Below are 18,046 nucleotides of genomic sequence, written 5' to 3' on the forward strand. Positions count from 1 at the left end.
GGATCAATGCAATATCATATGATGGATTTCCTTTTTTTGTGTGCCCCAGTCTAAAAATGTGTTCTAAAAAATCATGCACGTATAAAACTAAAACTACACACAATTCAACTGAAATATGTTGTAATACAGAATCAAACTCATATATTCTCCACCTGTGTTAATATAATACACTATGATCTTTAATCACATATCTCATCCTTTATTCCCACATTTTCCCTGATGCATTAGTTGAAAAATTATCTTCTTCACTTAGACTTAACTGCTAGGTATTGGTTCATGTCATTACTATCCTAGAAATTGTCACTGCTCTTGTAATGTTTTTAGGATGCTCTCACTGCATAGACCTTACTTAATCTATGCATCTTAGATACTTCTACAAGTTTGAGGTGCTTTTATTATTATGTTATAGATTTAATATATGGAAGAGGTAACAAACTGTCTTCTAATAGAAGATTTCCATCTTTAGAAAACAAGGGGATGATTTTTGAGTAATATTCCTTATTTAATACTCTCGGTCTAGCACTGCTTTCAGTCTAAGAGAAACATTGTGTATTTATCACTCATTTTCATGCAGCTGGAGATAACCAGTGACCTTCATCCAAACTGTAGAACTCCTCAAGCACAGAAGTGACGTTCAACTTCCCTAAGCAGCACATCCTCGTTTTCTGCTGCCTCATTTAACATCCTCATTTCAACCTCTAGAGCAGATGCAGAAGGTTTTCATATACCAGTCTCATTCATTAATGTCATTTTCAGGGCAGCATCGCTTACTAAAGAATGGAAGGGTCTGTGTCCTAATTCATATATTTTTAATTCATACAGTGTAGACAGTCTTGTTTCTGCCTATCTTCTGAGTAATAATATTTTTTAATTAATTGAGAGGTACTTGCATACATATTTTCTGAGTCTTTCTCTAGGTTCTACTTTATAAGGAAGAGTAGAGCACAGCCAAACCAGAGGAAAAGAAAACAAAAATTAAACATTTTTCAGTTTGTGGCTATCCTAAAATTTCCTGGCAGAAATGCAGATTCCTAATTGCAAATTTAGCCCTATTGATTTGATTTACTTTGCTGCTTTTCATGGACACCTTAGTTAGTGTAGTCTTTGTTTTCAGTGAATGCATTTATTTTACAAAAGTGTGCACCCTGGTTTATTGGCTGAGGGGGATGCCCTGGCCCAGATGTTGCCACCAGTGACATCCACAAATGTATATCATTCCTGTGTGGGAATGTAGCCATGCCCCAGAGCAAGCCTTGCTTGCTGTGAATGGTGGTGACGTCAGAGGACCAGGAATCCTCCATTGTGACACAATACATAGGGAAAAGCACGCCTGAAAGTAACCTTTGGCTTTTAAAACAGGATTTACTTAGTGCTGTTAAAAACAACTGTGGTAGTAATTTAATTCTAATAAGCAAGGGCATTTTTCTCAGCTGATTTGTTTTTCTCCACATTGAATGAATTAAGATGCAGTCGCACTCCCACTGAAGTCATGGCTAGTGTTTGGCCACTGAAGTAAATTGAAGCAAGATCAAATTCACACTCCTCACTTTTTTCATCTTACGTAAGTAAACTAAAGACAGGCAGTTCTTTCTCCTCTGCTGAAGATGACAGTGCTAAATCATCAGCTCCACATGGAAATTAGCCACGTTTAAGGATTGTTTAGTTTCATGCAGTGTTTTGCACGCAAGATTTTCTTCCCCCTAAGAGTGATCTATTCTTTAAACATGGTGAAAAAGCAAACAGAGAACATTTTGGTGCCAGGAATTCTTTTGAAAATTTGTCTGGATGAGTACACTTGCTTAATGTTCTAAAATGGTCCTTTGAACATGCTGCTTTACAATGTCAGGCATTCTGTTCTCTATATTGTTTTTGCTTTAAACCTGTTTCATTTTATAACTGATGAGATGCTTGACTGTTGCATTAGAGCAGTTAGTTTGCTATGTTTCAGTACAGCTGGCTTATTTCCATGTCATGCATCATTTAATTATCCATATAAAACATAGTTGAAACTGTACAGCTCCTTGAGCCTCACTTAAGCTGTCTGTGACACTGCAGTAATCCCAGTGCCCTGATGGGGTGTTGCACAACTATGACTGGTTGGAATGTGGTAAACTTGTGATATGTAAGAGAGCCTAGAAATGAGTTTGCATTTTGCAGCTGTGCTTGCTCTGCTGGAAGAAGTAAAACCAGAGGAAACCCTGCTCCTGTGTAGTATCAGCAGCTGTAAATTTGAATGCTTATGAAAATTGAGGAAAATGTGCTGAGTGAAGAAGTGGTGTTTTCCTCTTGTTTGTTATTTAATTAATTTTTGATGGTTTGTTATTTCTCAGAAAAATCTATCTCAGATTCCTTTGTGGAAAAACATGAAGTGTTTATGTGAGAGTGAAGACCGTACTACTGCAAGATTGTATAGTTACGCAAAATTACTTTGCCTGTTTTGTCTCAAAAATGCTTTCTGGAGGCAGTGATCATTGAGACTTAAAATATACCCCTAGCTTGACGATGGATGGGCACTGCTGTCCATGAAAGGAAAGTCTCTCGTATGTGCAGTAAACTAAATATAAATCTGAAGACATTTAGTAATAGGAAAGCAAGTAAATTTCTTATAGACATTTTTTTCTTTTTTTAAGTTAGTGAACATGAAGGTCGGATCCAACTATATGTTGTATTTTCTGTCATATAATTATCACATATATATATAATGTCCTGGAGAGCAGGTTCCAGTCACTGACACCAACAGTTTACATAGCAGCTGAACTAAGAATAACCTTGGAGAACTGACCCATATCAACCTCTTAAGTGTAAACTGTAGCTCACAACAGTTTTTATGTTTTCATAGTCACAGAAGGGCCTCAATTGGATAAAAGAAGAATTGTGTTCAAAAAATACAGAACTATTCTGCTGATGGTTCACTTTATTAAATCTTGAAAAAAGAGAGGGAACAAAACTGAAAGAGTGATACTTGGCGAATAATTTTGCTCTCTTGTAAAAAGAAGGAAGGGACAACATCAAAACCAGTTTTCCTGGAAGAACGGGGGAAGGAAGATACATGATAGGTGTCATCAGCTCGGAAGAAGGTTCAAAACTCTTTTTTTGACTGCTTTTGCTAATGACATCTGTTAAGCAAATCCAATTCAGAGCAGTTTCAGCAATCCTATCATTGTTCTCATTCTGCGCACTAACGGGAGGGCGTGATCAGCTGGACATCAGTCAGTCTAGGAGTGGACGGTTCAGGTTCTTGAGTCACATCCTGTTTCCCTTTCTTCCCTCCCCATTTCTGCAGTTCCATTTATGGGTGAGTTCCCAAAAGACGGGGTGAGGAGTATAATCTCTCACAGACCTTTGGAGATAAATACACAAAGAGATAGCAGAAAAAGACAGAAGTTTCTGTATCATTCAGAGAGATTGGCTAACTTTGTTTGAGGGAGACAGTTTTAAAGATGATGGGAATGACAGGTATATCATTGAACAAATTTGAAAAAACAGGCATTCAACTTTCTGAAAATACTGGTTATACCAGAATTTTGCACAGTGTTGAATAACAGAGTTTGAATGATAATAGGTTATTGAAGGCACCAAAATGTTGTAATAAAGTTACTTGGCCTTTTTAGGATGGTATTAAATCTTCCTATGCATCATCCAGGGAACCTGGATTTCTTTCAGGAAGATTTCCCACTAAATCTGTAACAGAGAATTAGCCTACATGACATCCTGCACCAAAAGTAAAAAGTAAAAATAATACTAATAAAAAATTTCCCCACCTGTATTAAATACAAGGCTACACTTGTATACCGAGAGCATCCATGGGTCACGTGACCAAGATTTATATTTGACAAGAGTTGTGTGTGAGGCTCCTTATGGCTGCTTTGTCAAGGGAAGCTCTGGGCTTCCCAGGTTCCCGAGGGATGGGTCTGGCTTGGTGTGTGTTGGGGCTTTGGGTGCCCAGGGCCACGATGAGTTCCCAGAGCGGGCTGGGGAGGGCGGGCGGGGCTGGCCTGAGATGCGCTCTGGGTTCTGTGACAGCACAGGGGCCGTGTCACAATGGGGACAGCTATAAAAGGCCACCGCGGGTGCCGCTGCCCCAGTAGAGCCTGGGCAAGCGGTGAGGGCACAGCAGTGAGGAGACAGGGCTGGAGGAGGGCAGGGGCTGGAGGAGGGCAGGGGCAGGAGCTCCGGTACCGGGCTGTGCGTTCTGCGCCCGCACGGAGGGCCCGGCCTGCGTGGCAGCGCCTGGCTGAGGGCGCGGTGCTCGCCGGGCAGCGGTGCAGGCCTCGCCGCCTGCCAGCTGCCGGGGGCCCTCTCCTTCCTGCCGCCACACACCTGCGGCCTCTGCCGCCCACTGTGGGTCTCCATTGCGGCCCCACTGAAGCCCTTCTGTGTGTCCTCCTGCAGACCATGGCTTTACTAGCATTGCTCTTCGTGCTCCTGCAAAGCCTGATCCAGTACCCCCAGCCGGCTGGGGATGGGCTGGATGAGGCCACGCACCGGCGAATGAAGGAGCGTCAGGAGATGCTGGACCACAAGATGGCTCGGCTGCTGCAGGAGCTGGAGGAGCAGGATGAGGGCTGGGAAGCCATGTTCTTCGGTGCCCTGCAGCAGTGGCCATTTTGGGTCCTTGCTGGAGTCGTGCTCCTCTTGAACCTGTGGCTTAGCTGCAGGAGAGGGAGCCGTGAGGCCAGCAACGATTATGTAATGGAGGGTGAAGTCAACAGAGATGGAGAGGAAGAAGACACGGATGTGGAGGTGCAGGAAAGCAGTGATGCCAACAAACAGAGAAGCAGGGATTGCACTGGGCAGGAAGATTGCAGTGATCGTAGGAACGAAGCAGGCCACAGTAGTTTTGCCGCAACGGAGAAAGAAAATAAGGAAGTTACAGGAGAAGATGGTGATGTGAATGTAGAGGCAAAGAAGAAGGAGACTAGAAAAGAAGACAAGAAAGGTAGCGAGGCTGCCAGTGAAAAAGAAGAGCGTGATGGTGGCAAGGAAGAAAGCAGCAATGGTGGAATGGAGGATAGTGAAAAGACCGGAGATGCTGGGAATGAGGAAGGGATCCTTTTAGTGGACCTCATAGAGTGGCCTGTGGAGGACCTGGAGAGAGGTTGCTCAGTGATAGCTGAGCTGATGGAGAGCTTCACGCATGTCTTTGTGGACAGCGTGAGCCATAGCTTCCACCCAGTGCCTGAAGAAGCCATCGGGGTGGGCTGTGCCTTTGAGGGTTGGAGTCCCCGTGAGTGGGATGGGGTGTACCACGTGCTGGTGCCACTGAATCCCCCACCAGGGCACGCCTTCCACCTCGAGCTGAACAGTGGAGGGCAGGTGGCAGCAAGGACCTTCAGCGTCCGTGTGGAGCTGGTGTGCACGTGCGAGAAGGAGCAGCTGGGAGAGAAGCCGCTGTGCTTCCTGCACCACTCGCAGAAGGAGCTGCGGCAGAAGCCGAAGCGCAGCCTCCTAGAGACACTCTGCACCAGCTCCTACCTGGACGTGGAAAAAACCTCCCACTGGTTCTGCCAGTTGGTGAGAAGCTCATGGCTGCAAGTGCCTCAGTGGCACTCATGGCACTTGGTGCTTCAGCCCTGCAGCCGGTCCTGCCGATTGCAGCTGAGCAAAGGCAGGCAGAGCATGACGGTGGAGATGCTGTTTGGGGTGCGCCAAGGGGACTCTGACATCTTTGTGGTCAGCCAGCCCACAGAGGCCCAGATAGGCGGCTCCAGTGTCTCTGGGAGCAGCCAGCTCCCCAGGGCCAGCATCGTCGTGAGAACAGCGTGGCCCGAGACCTACGCTGTGGCTGAGGCGAAATTCTTCCGGCACATCGCCGGGCAGCTGCCGTGTGAGAGCTTGCACCTGAAATGCCTGCAGCTCTTCACCTGCATCCTGAGGGGCACAGGATTTTCCAGCGCTACCTGGAAGACTGTGCTCATGCACGTGCTGACCACAGCACCGCTGTCCCGGTGGCACAGGAGCGCATTTGCACGGCGGCTCTGGGACATCATGGCGTACCTGGACCGCTGCCTGCAGCTGAAACGCCTGGAGCACTTTGTGCTAGGCAGTGAGAGGCTCCCTGCAGAGATCAGCTTGCCACCAGCAGTGCGAGGGGTTGAGCCACCCAACCTCTTCGAGCACCTGGCCCGAGATCTGGCTGCCCACAGAGAGGCCATGCAAGCGTATGGCCAGCTGCGATTTCGCCTCTGGGTGCTGCTCTCCAGCCACTGAGAGGAGTTCCCTGCACAGAGCTGTGCTGGGGGGGGTCACACCCGAGGGCAGCCACCTGAAATCTGCATAGCTGGCACAATTGCCACTGGGAATCCTGAGGCTGCTTTCCTGCTCCTGCGGAAGGAAGGTGCTACAGCAGATGGATTTGTTATGCAGAAACATCTCTGAGTGGCCTCACCCTCCACCTCTGAGTTCCAACGGTGCTGCTGACCGAGTCTGGGAGGCAGAAATTGGCTCCACCTGCATATCTCAATGGTATACAGTGGACCTAAGGCAGGTTGCTTGGAAGGCCTTGAGGACAGCAACCAAGCATTTTATGGGCTTAATGTAGTTAATTAGGTGTATCTGTAGCTTTACTTGTAACTATAGCTTTATTGTAGTTTTTTCTGAAGTAGTAGCTGTAGCAGTAGTTGTTTCCATAGTTGTATCTGTAGGTATAGCTTTAGTTGTAGTTGTTTCCATAGTTGTATCTGTAGGTATAGCTTTAGTTGTAGTTGTAGCTGTAGCTATAGCTTTAGTGGTAGTTTTTTCTGTAGTTGTAGCTTTAGTTGTTTCTTTAGTTGTAGTTGTAGCTATAGCAGTAGATTAGTTAGAGTTGTAGCTGTAGCTTGAATTAGATTTGTTTATTAGCATTTCTTTCAAAAGGCCATTTAGTGTTGTCAATTTTACAAAGTTACCCTTAGTTTAGGATTTGAAAACCCCATCTATAGTGACATGTCTTCTGCTTTTCAATAATATTTGCATATCCATGTTTGAAAAGTTAATAAAATGAGATAAGTTTCTCAAATTGCCTGAAATGTGTCATTCTTTGTATTTAACCCCCTGTATCTTAGAGGATGTCCTTCTCTACCTATAACTGAACTAAAGACTTTTTGCAAACAGCGATGTTGGATCTATTAAGTATGTTGTCTCTTGTGCATTCCCATAGAAATGTTTAGAGTGAAAATGCCCTGAAATGCCTGAAAGTTTGCAGCTGAGTACTCCTGAATTTTTTAGGAATTTTTGGAAAAGTTTTCTTTATGCAGTCATTTTGTGTACGCTCCTGGTCGACAATTCAGTCCTGAAATATGAAGACAGAGAAGTCCCTAACTGCAAAACATGTGGTTTAATCCATCTTTATTTGTCTTCTCAGAACCAAGGTTTTGACACAAATTTGTGACAGCAGAAAGTTCTTGTTTTCTCTATTTTTGGTTATCTGTTTCCTTTGCAGCAGGCCTCCTGGTCTACTAATAGAATCTTTTCCACCAGGCCTATATATTACCTTGTGTAGCAATGAGAGCCACTTTGCATGCATGGCTTTGTCTATGGTGAGATGCAGCAAAACAAAATATTATTTACTTGTAGTGCATAGTAGAGATTTTTAGTGCTTTGGAAGTATTTATTCTCTTTGCCTTTGTACCAATACATCTGGGGTCAACTGGTCAGTTTTAAACTTAGAATACCTTAGGAATCCGATCATTTACTTCAGTCATGCTATATATACTTTATCTCAAAACTTTGGTTGAGAATTTCTACAACTCCCACGTAAATCTTCATGTGTACTCTGCAGCATGAGAAAAACCTTGCTCCTGCCTAAAGGAAAGTGGGGCAACCTCTGTTTTGTGCTGTATATGAAAATTATACAGCCTTTAATTTCAGAGGCCTTCAGAGGTATCATTAGGTCTAACTCTTTTGAAGGAGGTTGAGATGTTCCCTTTTTGCTAATTTTGGTGTGGCTTGTCATTAAAAAAAATGTTTAACTGGTGACAAAGGGAATTCTGAGTCTCAACCAAGTTGGTTCCACATTACTGCATTCTTACACCGTGCTAGAGTTGAGGAATGGTAGCATCGTCACCACAGGTGTGGCTTCATGCTAAGAAGCCTAAATATGTTTTCTAAATGCAAATACTTGTTATCAGAACAGAATGACATTTTTACTTTTGAAGCCTTTTTGCTGTGGCTCTGCTGCTGGTGATTTTTTAAGAGATTTTTTTTTAAGTAAGCAATGATCGTGCTGTTGTAAGCCAAGTCCAGTGAGATACTGTGGTAAATGATTAAAACGCAGTCTCTATTCCAGTTTGTACCACTCAGCAGTGAAATATTAAAGGGAGATAGCTGTATGCTTTCTAAATCACCAAGCTGGAAAAAACTATTTAATTTTGAGGAAAACAGCAAATAGAGACTATAAAACTGAGTGCTGAGTGTGTACTCATGAAAAACCATCCCTGTAACAAAATTTTTTACTGTGCCCTGTGATAATGCTGTTTCTGTGCTAGCCAGGCTGCAGAGATGCAGTGATTCAAATTGACAGCTTGCTCTAAGCTTCAAAATCATTGGGAAATGTGCTTTTCACAGTAAATTTTTCCAGTGTAATTTCCTTGGTGATAGTAAATATGTCTCACTGTGAAGGGAAATTTCAACGCATAAGATTGGATTGTGTTGTTTTATGGAGTGAGAACAGTGATTAATTTGGCTGCAATTTAATCAACTCTCTTTTAATGTTTACTTGTGAAGTTTTATTAGGTTATGTTACAGTTATAATCTTATCAATGGTCATGCTCAGAGTCTTACTTCCAAGCTGTTCTCAATAGTAAATGACTGGCCAAACCTGATTCTTCATTGCTTTGCAGCTTGTGTTGTCATCTGCATGAGTAAGAAAGGAGTGTGCAGTGTTGTCATTTCAATCTGGAATGTACTACGGATGTTTTCCTTATGAAGTAGTGAAATAAATGATTGTACAAGGCATCAGAGAGGGCTCACTCCCACTTGGGCATTTCAGTCATGAGGCAGCAATTCCCCTCACTGTTGTAGCTCTTCTAGGTGGGGTTTTTAATGAGATATTCTAGGACTGTTAAACAACAGATTAGAAACATCCGTTTGGAATGGTTTCTTCAGAGATCATTCCATTCAAATAAAACAGAAATGGGAAGTAGAGAGGAGTCTCAGTCATCGTCCTTCATGTATGTGGAGAATCAAATCCACATATTTTTGCAGTTGAAACTTTTGCAAAGGCCCATGCTTATATTTGCACAAGCATATAATTTATCATTCCTTAGATCAAATTCCTGTGGCTGCAGATGGGAAGGAATTTTCCCTCCTATTCTGTATGTTAGTTACTTGTGTCCTGCAGGTGAGGGTTGAGGTTTTTGTAGTACCATGTTAACTGTAAGCTGTTCCTAAGTGATCTTGCTGGCAGTTAATAAACAGATCTTTTAAAGTGTTACTAGTTTAGAAAACAAACCCTGACACCTTTGTCTTCCCAGAAAATATGAAGAAAGGACAGTACTGATGTATAGCAGTGTTGTGCCCAGCATTGGAAATAATTTTTCAATGTGAAGCAAGATTTTTTTTCCCAAGAACTGCCAAATAAATCTCACCTAGGGGAATAGGAGTGGTATACACAATTTGTTTTCAGATTGTACCTTAACAACACTCTGTACTGAGCCAGACAAACACACACAAATTTAAGTAGAAGTGACTGAGCCAAAAAATAATTTTCTTAATTATATTCTAGTTTGTCAGATTAGTAATTATAAAATATTTTTCCTCCCAGGGTGCTATTTATTAGCCAGCACCAGAACTTAATATTCTTTTTGCCTATCATATGGTTTGTGAGAGACTTTGGAGAAAAATATTTGGGTGTGGTTTATTCCCCTTTATTTTATTCAGGACTTTTTCTCCAAAACACTGGCCATAATTTTCATGATGATCAGGATGTGCAAATGACTTTTGCAGTAAGTCTGGCTTTTCTAGCAGGAATGCTTCATTGTCCATCCAGTGCCAGGAAGGTGGAAATACCCTTAATTTTGTGTTCAGTTAAATACAGGATTTGCCTTTCTGTCTGATGATTTCCAAATAGTTTAGCTTGGAGTGTTTGCTTGTGGAAGAACTGATTCACATGTTTATTTTCTTTTCCCCAAAGTAATGACTACCCAACAAGACTTAACTATCCTTGTGCTCTTTTCTATATGTTGTTTGTGTCCCTCATCCAGAATTAAGTCCACAGAGTATTCATTAGGCAGAATGTTACAGAATTTTTGTTTTCCAGCCCTTTAGCTTTTTTGCAGCTTTATAGATTCTTTCATTAGCTTCACGGAGCATTTTTTTTTTCTTAACTACGTTTTTAAAGAGATTTGAAGCTACTGTTAATTCACAGTAGAACTTTAGTGTCAAATTTTTGATTTTAATAGGGATCTTAGAGGTGTTGCTACTGGATATTCCCCTTACAATACCATCCTCACTGAATTGGAATAAATTATCTTTGAAGATCCCTTGATTGGCTGGAGAAGGAGGCCTGTGTAAGCGATGTGAAGTTCAACAAGGCCAAGTACAAGATCCTGCACTTGGGTCAGGGCAGTCCTTGATATCAACACAGATTGAATGATGGATAAATTGTATGATGAATAGGTTGAGTGCAGCCCTGCAGAGCAGGACTTGGGGATACTGGTAAATTAAAAAAAAATGGATTTGAGCCAACATTGTGTGCTCACAGCCTGCAAAGCCACCTGAACCCTGGGCTGTATCACAAGAAGTGTGTTCAGCAGGTAGAGGGAGGGGATTCTGCCTCTGCAGTCTGCTCTGGTGAGACCCCACCTGCAGTCCTACATTCAATTCTGGGGCACCCATTTCAAGAAAGACATGAACCTTGGAATGAATCTTGAGAAGAGCCCTGGTAATGGTCAGAGAGCTGTAACATCTTTCACATAAGGACAGGCTGAGAGGTTTGGGGCTGTTCCACCAGGAGACAAGATGGCTCTGAGGAGACCTTATTGTAGCTTTTCAATATATAAAGGGGGCTTGTAAAAAAGATGAGCACGGACCTTTCACCAAAGCCTTTAGTGACAGGACAAGGGGCAGTACTTTTAAACTGGAAGAGAGTAGATAGAAACTGGATATAATAAAGACATTTTCTATTATGAAAGTGGTGAGTAACTGGCACAGGTTGCCCAGAGAAGCTGTGGATGCCACATCACTGGAAGTCTTCATGGCCGTGTTAGGTGGGGCTTTCACCAAGCTGATCTAGTAAAAGATGTTCCTCCTCATACTGAGGGAGTTGAACTGGATAATATTCAAATGTCCCTACACACTATTTCCTGCTCCTAATTATCCTTGACTGGCACTGACCTTCTTTGCTGCTTTATATTTGGAGGACCAAATATGGTGAGGTATTGATCCTTGAGCATGTGTATCCATGAGTATGTTAATATAAACATAATTAGTTTTCTTAGAATGAAGGAAAGATACAGCACACATTTTGCAAAGATCTGTCTTTCGTGGTTTCTAATTTATGTTGAATTTCTGATTCTTCTGTGTCATCCAGATAATTTATTAAGAAAATTTTACATAGGAAAATACTTTGTGAAAGTAAATACTACCCAATTTGGAAGTAAAAACCCCCCAGAGAACCCCAAAGTTAACAGGAACTGTATTATGACTCTGGAAAGACATGCTCCAAGATTGCACTTATCTCACTGGCATACTCCATGCTGGTTGCATATATTTATAAAAGACACTGATGAGTCATATATAAACATTTTGATTATAAAGATTTTCTTCGTTTTCCCACAGACTTGCTGCTTTCAAACAGCTGCATCCCATTCCTGGGCTCAACAGAGGGGCTTGATTTTCGAACCCTGCTGCTAGATGAGGAGAGGGGCCGGCTGCTAGTCGGGACAAAGGACCACATCTTCCTGCTGAACTTGGTTGATGTAAACAAAAATGTAAAAAAGGTCAGTGAGCTTTCTATGGAGTTTACCTCCTAAGTTAAATTTTGTTAAATTCCTTTTTTGTTTGTTTTGTTTTGTGTTTTTATTTATTTATTTCTTCACTGGGTAACTGCAGCTTCGTTGTGCAATGCAATTTACCAAGATTTGATAATCTCACCTCCCGCAGTTATACAGAGTATCTTTAATCAATTGAATTTCGCATGCTATATGATCTCCTGTGTGACTGATGACCTGCAAGAGATTAGCTATGTGGAAGAGCTCTGCAGTGCATGAAAATAGCATCAAAATATCAACAAACAGGAAAAATGTATCTCAGAGTGTTCACTTCTCAACTCCTCTGGTCATGGTTACCCTCCTCATTTAAAAGCATTTGGAGGGAAATAACTGAAGACAGCTCTTTCATTGCTTCCTGGCATCACTGGGATTGCTTTACTGTAATACTGAACAGAGCAGAGGCAATTTGGATGGTTTAAATTATAGTAAAATGTAAGTGGCAATTTTAGCATTTTTGTTAATATCTAGAATTGCTAGTGATAGGAAAAGCTTCCACTGGGATCTGCTGTAGTCCCTTGCCCGGGCCCAGTGACAATGTGTTAAATTGAGATAATAAGATGACAATTTAGCCTTCAATATTTCAATCACACATGGTGAGCTGGAGCTTTTGTAAGAGCACTTGACTGCTACGAGTGAAAACCAGATGCTTGCACAGGAACACATGAAAACTGGTTTCCTGCTTCTTCCAGATATGAAGAAAATTTGAATTCTCAGCTGTGTTTGGTATTTTCTTTAGGCACCAGAGGGGAGTTTTAAATTACTGCGTTCTGCTGCCAACTCTGAAGAGGTAACTGACCCTGAATTAATGTGATTGCAGGCAGGGGCTGAACAGGTGGAACAAGAGACTATTTTGCCCACGTCTTTGAGAGCAACACTTGCTGTCATTGTATAGGAGAGATGCAGTACCAGGCAGAATATGTTGTTCCTTATCTTGACTTCAGCAATGCTGCACATGCCAGTTTTTGTAAAACTCAGATTCTGAGTATTTCAGGAAATTTCTTCTTGGGATGCTTTATCAAGCAGTTAACTTGCTTCTGTCATCTCAGTAACTGACTCAAAATCCACCACCCCCTCAGGATATTGCATTAATAACAGCACTGCTAATTATAATTGCAAATTTTCAGACTACAAATTGATTTTTGGTGTAGGCTTTATGTAGAAAACAAGTTTTGTTTGTGTGAAAAGCAGACTTCTCTTTCTGTGGGATGCTGCTTGCCTCCTGAGAGATGCTGAGAGCTGTCACCTCCCATTATGTTCAGTGGGGCTTTATGAGCCCAGACCTTACTGGAGGTGGCAGCACCCTGCGTGAGCCGCCCCTCAGTCCAAGCTGGTGACATTTGGCCTTTGGCCAAGCCCCCACTGATCATTATGGACCTTGTGCTTTCCAAGAAGAGCAGAACACCGAGCCAGTAGACCTAACCTGTAGTCAGACAGTGGTATAGATGTTACAGAGAAAAGACTATATTGGAAGGAAAATCTGCATTTCCTAAGAGAATAGAGAATGTATGCTTAGATATCTGTGGTAACCTGAAAGGAGGTAATGAAATTCCTATCCACTTGCATATCTAGAATAAATATGTGTGCAGCTTCAAATACTTCTACTTCTTTTAGTAGTAAACTAATAACAGTTTAACTATTCAGATAATACTTAACTTCTCAGAAAAAAAAAAAACAACATATGAGGCAAAATATATCTAAGTGGGAAGAACTGACTTGAGAAGACTTGCAGAGCATCCTGGTGTGTTGATTTCCAAGGCCTCCATGGACATTCAACAATTTTATAAATGTATCTTCTTGCATAAATGCCCAGGTAGCACATGGCAATATCACACAAGTGTTTCTCTTTAATTCCACTGCTCTTGGCTGGTTGAATCTTGTCAGTGGAGAGAAGGGATGAGATGAAGGAAGTAGTGTGAGGAGCAGTGTATAAATCTCAGTGCTGAGGAGGATGCTGGAGGATACAGTAGCAGGGAAGTGTCAGAAAGTAGCATTTGCCGGTGCTGTGTTTAGACTGACCGTAGTTTGGGTTGGCGCCGCGCCAGGCGGCTCGCTTCCAGGCTTTCCCAGCATGAGGAAACCACACATGTTGGGACTACAAGGGTCTGAAGTGTGTCCTTTGTACTCCTCTGGAGTACGAGTCGTCTGGAAAAAATAATCTGCTTATACACAGCCACTAAAATGAGTAGAAATTGATTAGAATAATAAGTTTCTGCCTGTAAATGATGTGTTTATTAATGACTTTGAGGAAGGAGTGTTAAAAGCAAGCTGAAGAGGGAAGAGAGGTATAACAACTTTAAGACTAGAATGCAAGATTGTTCATAGTTTAGGGTTTCATTTCCTTAAAACAAAGCTGAACATTAACTTTTGAATGCTCTGTGCTGGGTAGATTCATCTTATTTTAATAAAGCTCTTAATTTCAGATATTTGTTTTGTTAGGAGCTACTGATACCTCCAAAAGCCAAGTCAGAATCCCCAACAATTTATTCTCATATGTGGATATAATTACTTGGCAAGATTATATTTTAGAGTCTGAAGCTCTGTATTAAGACATTTCTGGAATAGTATTCAAAGAAGCATCCAAATCATTGTATCCTGCTCCCTTCTCTAATGTATACATATATATAATTTAATAACTTCCTTTTTAAAACCTATTTATTTACCTAAATTAGTTAATTTGACTCACATATATTAAGTTATGGCTTTATTTCCTGGTGTATTTTTCCATATGAAGTAAATCAGTAGTTCTGCTGGAGTCCCAATTCCTTAAATCATTGTAGTTGTTATTCAATTTATTGTGTAATAGGTTGAAAACTTCCTTAGCTGGCAGCTTAAAAAAAAGTCTGTCCGGTTTCCAGTGCTTGCAAACCTCATTACAAAACAACAGTAAGTACCACAGTGTAATAAGCAAGTCTTCCAGAATGACAGGCAAATGCAGAAAGCTAAAGTGATTATAGTCAATAAATATATAAAGTTTAGCAATGGATAATCATGTTTCTGTAGCAGGGATATATTTTTTCTGAAGTTATCCTGTACAGAAGCCTTTAGCTTCTGTTGGTGGAGCAGCATTATCAAGTGCCATAGTCTTTTTTTTTAAAGATCCTCACATGCCTGACAAATTCTGCAAGCTGTTTGCAAACTGGAAGAATTGTGATTTCTTCCTATGAGTAAAATAAAGATGATCAGTGAAAGAAAGCAGTTCTACTGAAGGCCTCTGTGCCATTACCACCAGAAGTGCTGTGTAAAACAAAAGGATGTTTAATAGCATGAGAGGCTGGAAAGCTGGAGAAGAAATTCTGTAGGAACACCAGGCTCTGGGATCCTGCTGGAAACATTACTTCAGTACATTGAATTTTCTCATGAGTTTGCTTAAAGCCTTTTCTATTTTACTCCTTAAACTAAATAAATAGGAAATACAGAATGTTGTCAGCTGGGTAAACAGTGGGTAAATAGCTGCAAAGCACTGGTGCCCCTTTCTGTGGCTGTGCTAACAGTGCACACAGGGTTACATGTCAGCGCGATTATCACGGTGTGATCCACAGCGCGACCCGCCCAGCTCCGCAGGAATAGGAATGCTATCAAGGCCTGACAAGCTTTTGAAAAGCTGCCAACCTGCAGGAGCTGTCAGTGCTAGAAGACACAGCCCCATGTGGGCCAAATAGATAAACATGTCAGATCCCCCCTAGCAGCTTTGGAACAAGTTGTTTTCATCTGTCCCAGTGTGCACTGGCTCTGGGTCACAAATTATCATCGCTTGGAGCATCCTTGGTTTGTAGTTGCTACTGTTTTTCTGGCATGTGCAGCTGTCTTGTGACATCCTTGAATGCCCTCTTGTATTGACTATTTTCTGTATTTTACAGGAAAAAATATACATATCCACAAATATATATTTATCTGCTGGGTAAATGCTTATGAAATAGCTGCAAGTAATTTTTTTCTATAACTCCAGTGCTTGCCAGCACTTCAAGTGGGCTTGTATTTCAGCACTATTTGCAGTGTGACCCACCCATCTCTGCAGGAAGGGGAACATGTATGCAAATACATATGCATATTTATGTAAAACAGCACCCTTGAGATACAGGAGTAGAATTTTACATTCATTGCTCTGAGAAACTTTCTGTCAGTCTATATAAGCGTGGTCTCAATTAGGAATGAACCCAGTGGGAATTCAGCCAGTACTGAAAGAAGGCTTTGCTTCTTGCCATCAGGCCTGAGCCTCAGGAATACAGAGTCTGAGGTGTTTATTGCAGCCTTGAAACACAGTAATTCCAAGCTGGTCCTTCTTAAAAAGTATCTGCTGCTTATTCTATAGCTCAAAGGAAGTTAGCTTCCTGCCTGTCAGCAAAACTGCAGACAGTCTGAGAGTGAAGCTTTCTTGACCTGTCAGAAGAAAAAGTTTTCCAGGAAATATTATCGAAGGCCAGAGAGCCATGTGGAAGCCACTGGAGATATCTAAATTTAGGAGAGTGGGGCATCAGGATAATCTGGGATAAACCCAGTGAAACTTCAGGTTAGGGACTTCCAGAGGCAGAGGTGATGCCTTTGTGCTTGCGAGCCCTTGGAGGGGTCTTACCTCGGAGCTATTTATTCTACAAAGTTGTTTGACAGACTTAAATTTAGGCACCTGTGTAGACAAAGTGAAAGCTTTTGAAAAGTGTTTACAGACACAAAAGCACAGATGGAGTGAAACGTGAAGAAAGCAGTATGAATCCAGAAGGACAGCAGTCCTAGGTGGAAGAGAGTGTCTCTGTTATTTCCTTTTGCATTGTTGCCATAAATTATGTTTTCATAAACATCCGCTGTCATTTTCGTGTTTTACCCATGTGTTTAGCTATAAAGAATGACCAGTATCCTGCTTTCTGAAAACATTTGGTTATATTGGTCATTGGCTTTTTCAAAGGTAGGATTTGTTTTTAGTCTGAAGTGATAAACATGTCAGGAGCAATGTCATTTACCCTAAAAATCCTGGTGTATGGTTTCCTTTTAGAAGAAACAGACAGTAGTCATAAGTATTCTGTGGTTACACTGTGGAAAATTAAGTGTAGAAGCACTGAAGCCTTTTAAGATTTCATCCAGTGTAAATTAAATTAACATCTGGTATATTTTCTTTAAGCTTTCACATGTGCTCATAACGTACACATGAAAATGCACTTTTCAGAATACCCTTGAGGATGGAAGTATTGGCTGCTACTTAAGTTGTGTTGGAGATCAGTTTAAGAGGAGAACTGGGGCATGTGGAGATGTTGCTTTCTCCCAGGGAGATGCAATATTAAAGCCCATTTGGTTCTAATGTGAGGTTTCACTCTAACAGCCACCTGCCAAATTAAGAATCTTACAAATGTGTCTTCCAAATACACAACTTTTATTTTCCTCTGACTTCCAGTGCATTTTACTCAGTTTGACAGCACCATGAAAATAAAGAATGCTGTGCACTGACACTGGCATTCCTGCTGTGTTGTAAATCACTTCGAAACAAGCCTCATGTTCTCCCTTTCCGCCTTCCTGTTACATCAGATTATATCTATCAGAGATTCAATTTTCTGTTACTATGAAATAATTGGAGATGGACATTCTGGTCAGTTTATTTCCTGGATGTGTGTTGCAGGCATGGGAAATAGTACCACAGGTGAAGGTCTGTGGCAGATGTAACAATATTAAGGATACATTCTTGGCTTTTAAGGATCTCTTAAGTATTTCTGGGAGTTAAACCCTGTGAAACTGCTATAAAGAAAGCTGGGTGAAAAAACTTGTAAGAACAGCCCGGTTAGTTTTCAAATAGAGGGAGAAATTTAGATGAGGAACTTAGATGTTTCAGCTTCTGTTGTTTGCTGATGACTTCAAAATGTTGAATTCCAGAGTACAGCAATTACAGTGGGAGTCAGTACCAAGACCTGCTTGGGGTGACCTTCCTGTTAGGATTTGTGTGTGAGAACAATCTGCCCAGTTCGCCAAGCTGTGGATTTCCATACTGCCCACATTAATGCAGCAGAGGTGACATGTTTAGAGAACAACTAATATACAAATATGGTGTGCTAAAATCAGATAATTTTCTCATTAATTAGTGCAGTTGGTAAGAGCAT

The 18,046-nt window shown here is 41.5% G+C and overlaps 2 protein-coding genes across 3 annotated transcripts in view; both read left to right on the plus strand.

The window, feature by feature from the left end:
- SEMA3D (semaphorin 3D) overlaps positions 1 to 18,046 on the plus strand; it is a 132,305-nt gene that overhangs the window by 43,511 nt on the left and 70,748 nt on the right. For both annotated transcript variants that reach the window (XM_084206847.1, XM_084206846.1), the window contains exon 3: positions 11,758 to 11,918. In XM_084206847.1, the coding sequence (XP_084062973.1) occupies positions 11,758 to 11,918 (161 nt within the window). The remainder of the gene's footprint in view (positions 1 to 11,757; positions 11,919 to 18,046) is intronic.
- On the plus strand, positions 4,396 to 6,210 carry LOC311153981 (inositol 1,4,5-trisphosphate receptor-interacting protein-like 1; the record flags this gene model as incomplete). The annotated part of the gene is made up of 2 exons (XM_084206114.1): positions 4,396 to 4,793; positions 4,956 to 6,210. 2 exons carry the CDS (start codon positions 4,396 to 4,398, stop codon positions 6,208 to 6,210), a joined length of 1,653 nt encoding a protein of 550 aa, XP_084062240.1.

The sequence above is a fragment of the Fringilla coelebs genome (genome assembly GCF_963513975.1).
Source record: "Fringilla coelebs genome assembly, chromosome: 5".
Lineage (NCBI taxonomy): Eukaryota > Metazoa > Chordata > Aves > Passeriformes > Fringillidae > Fringilla > Fringilla coelebs.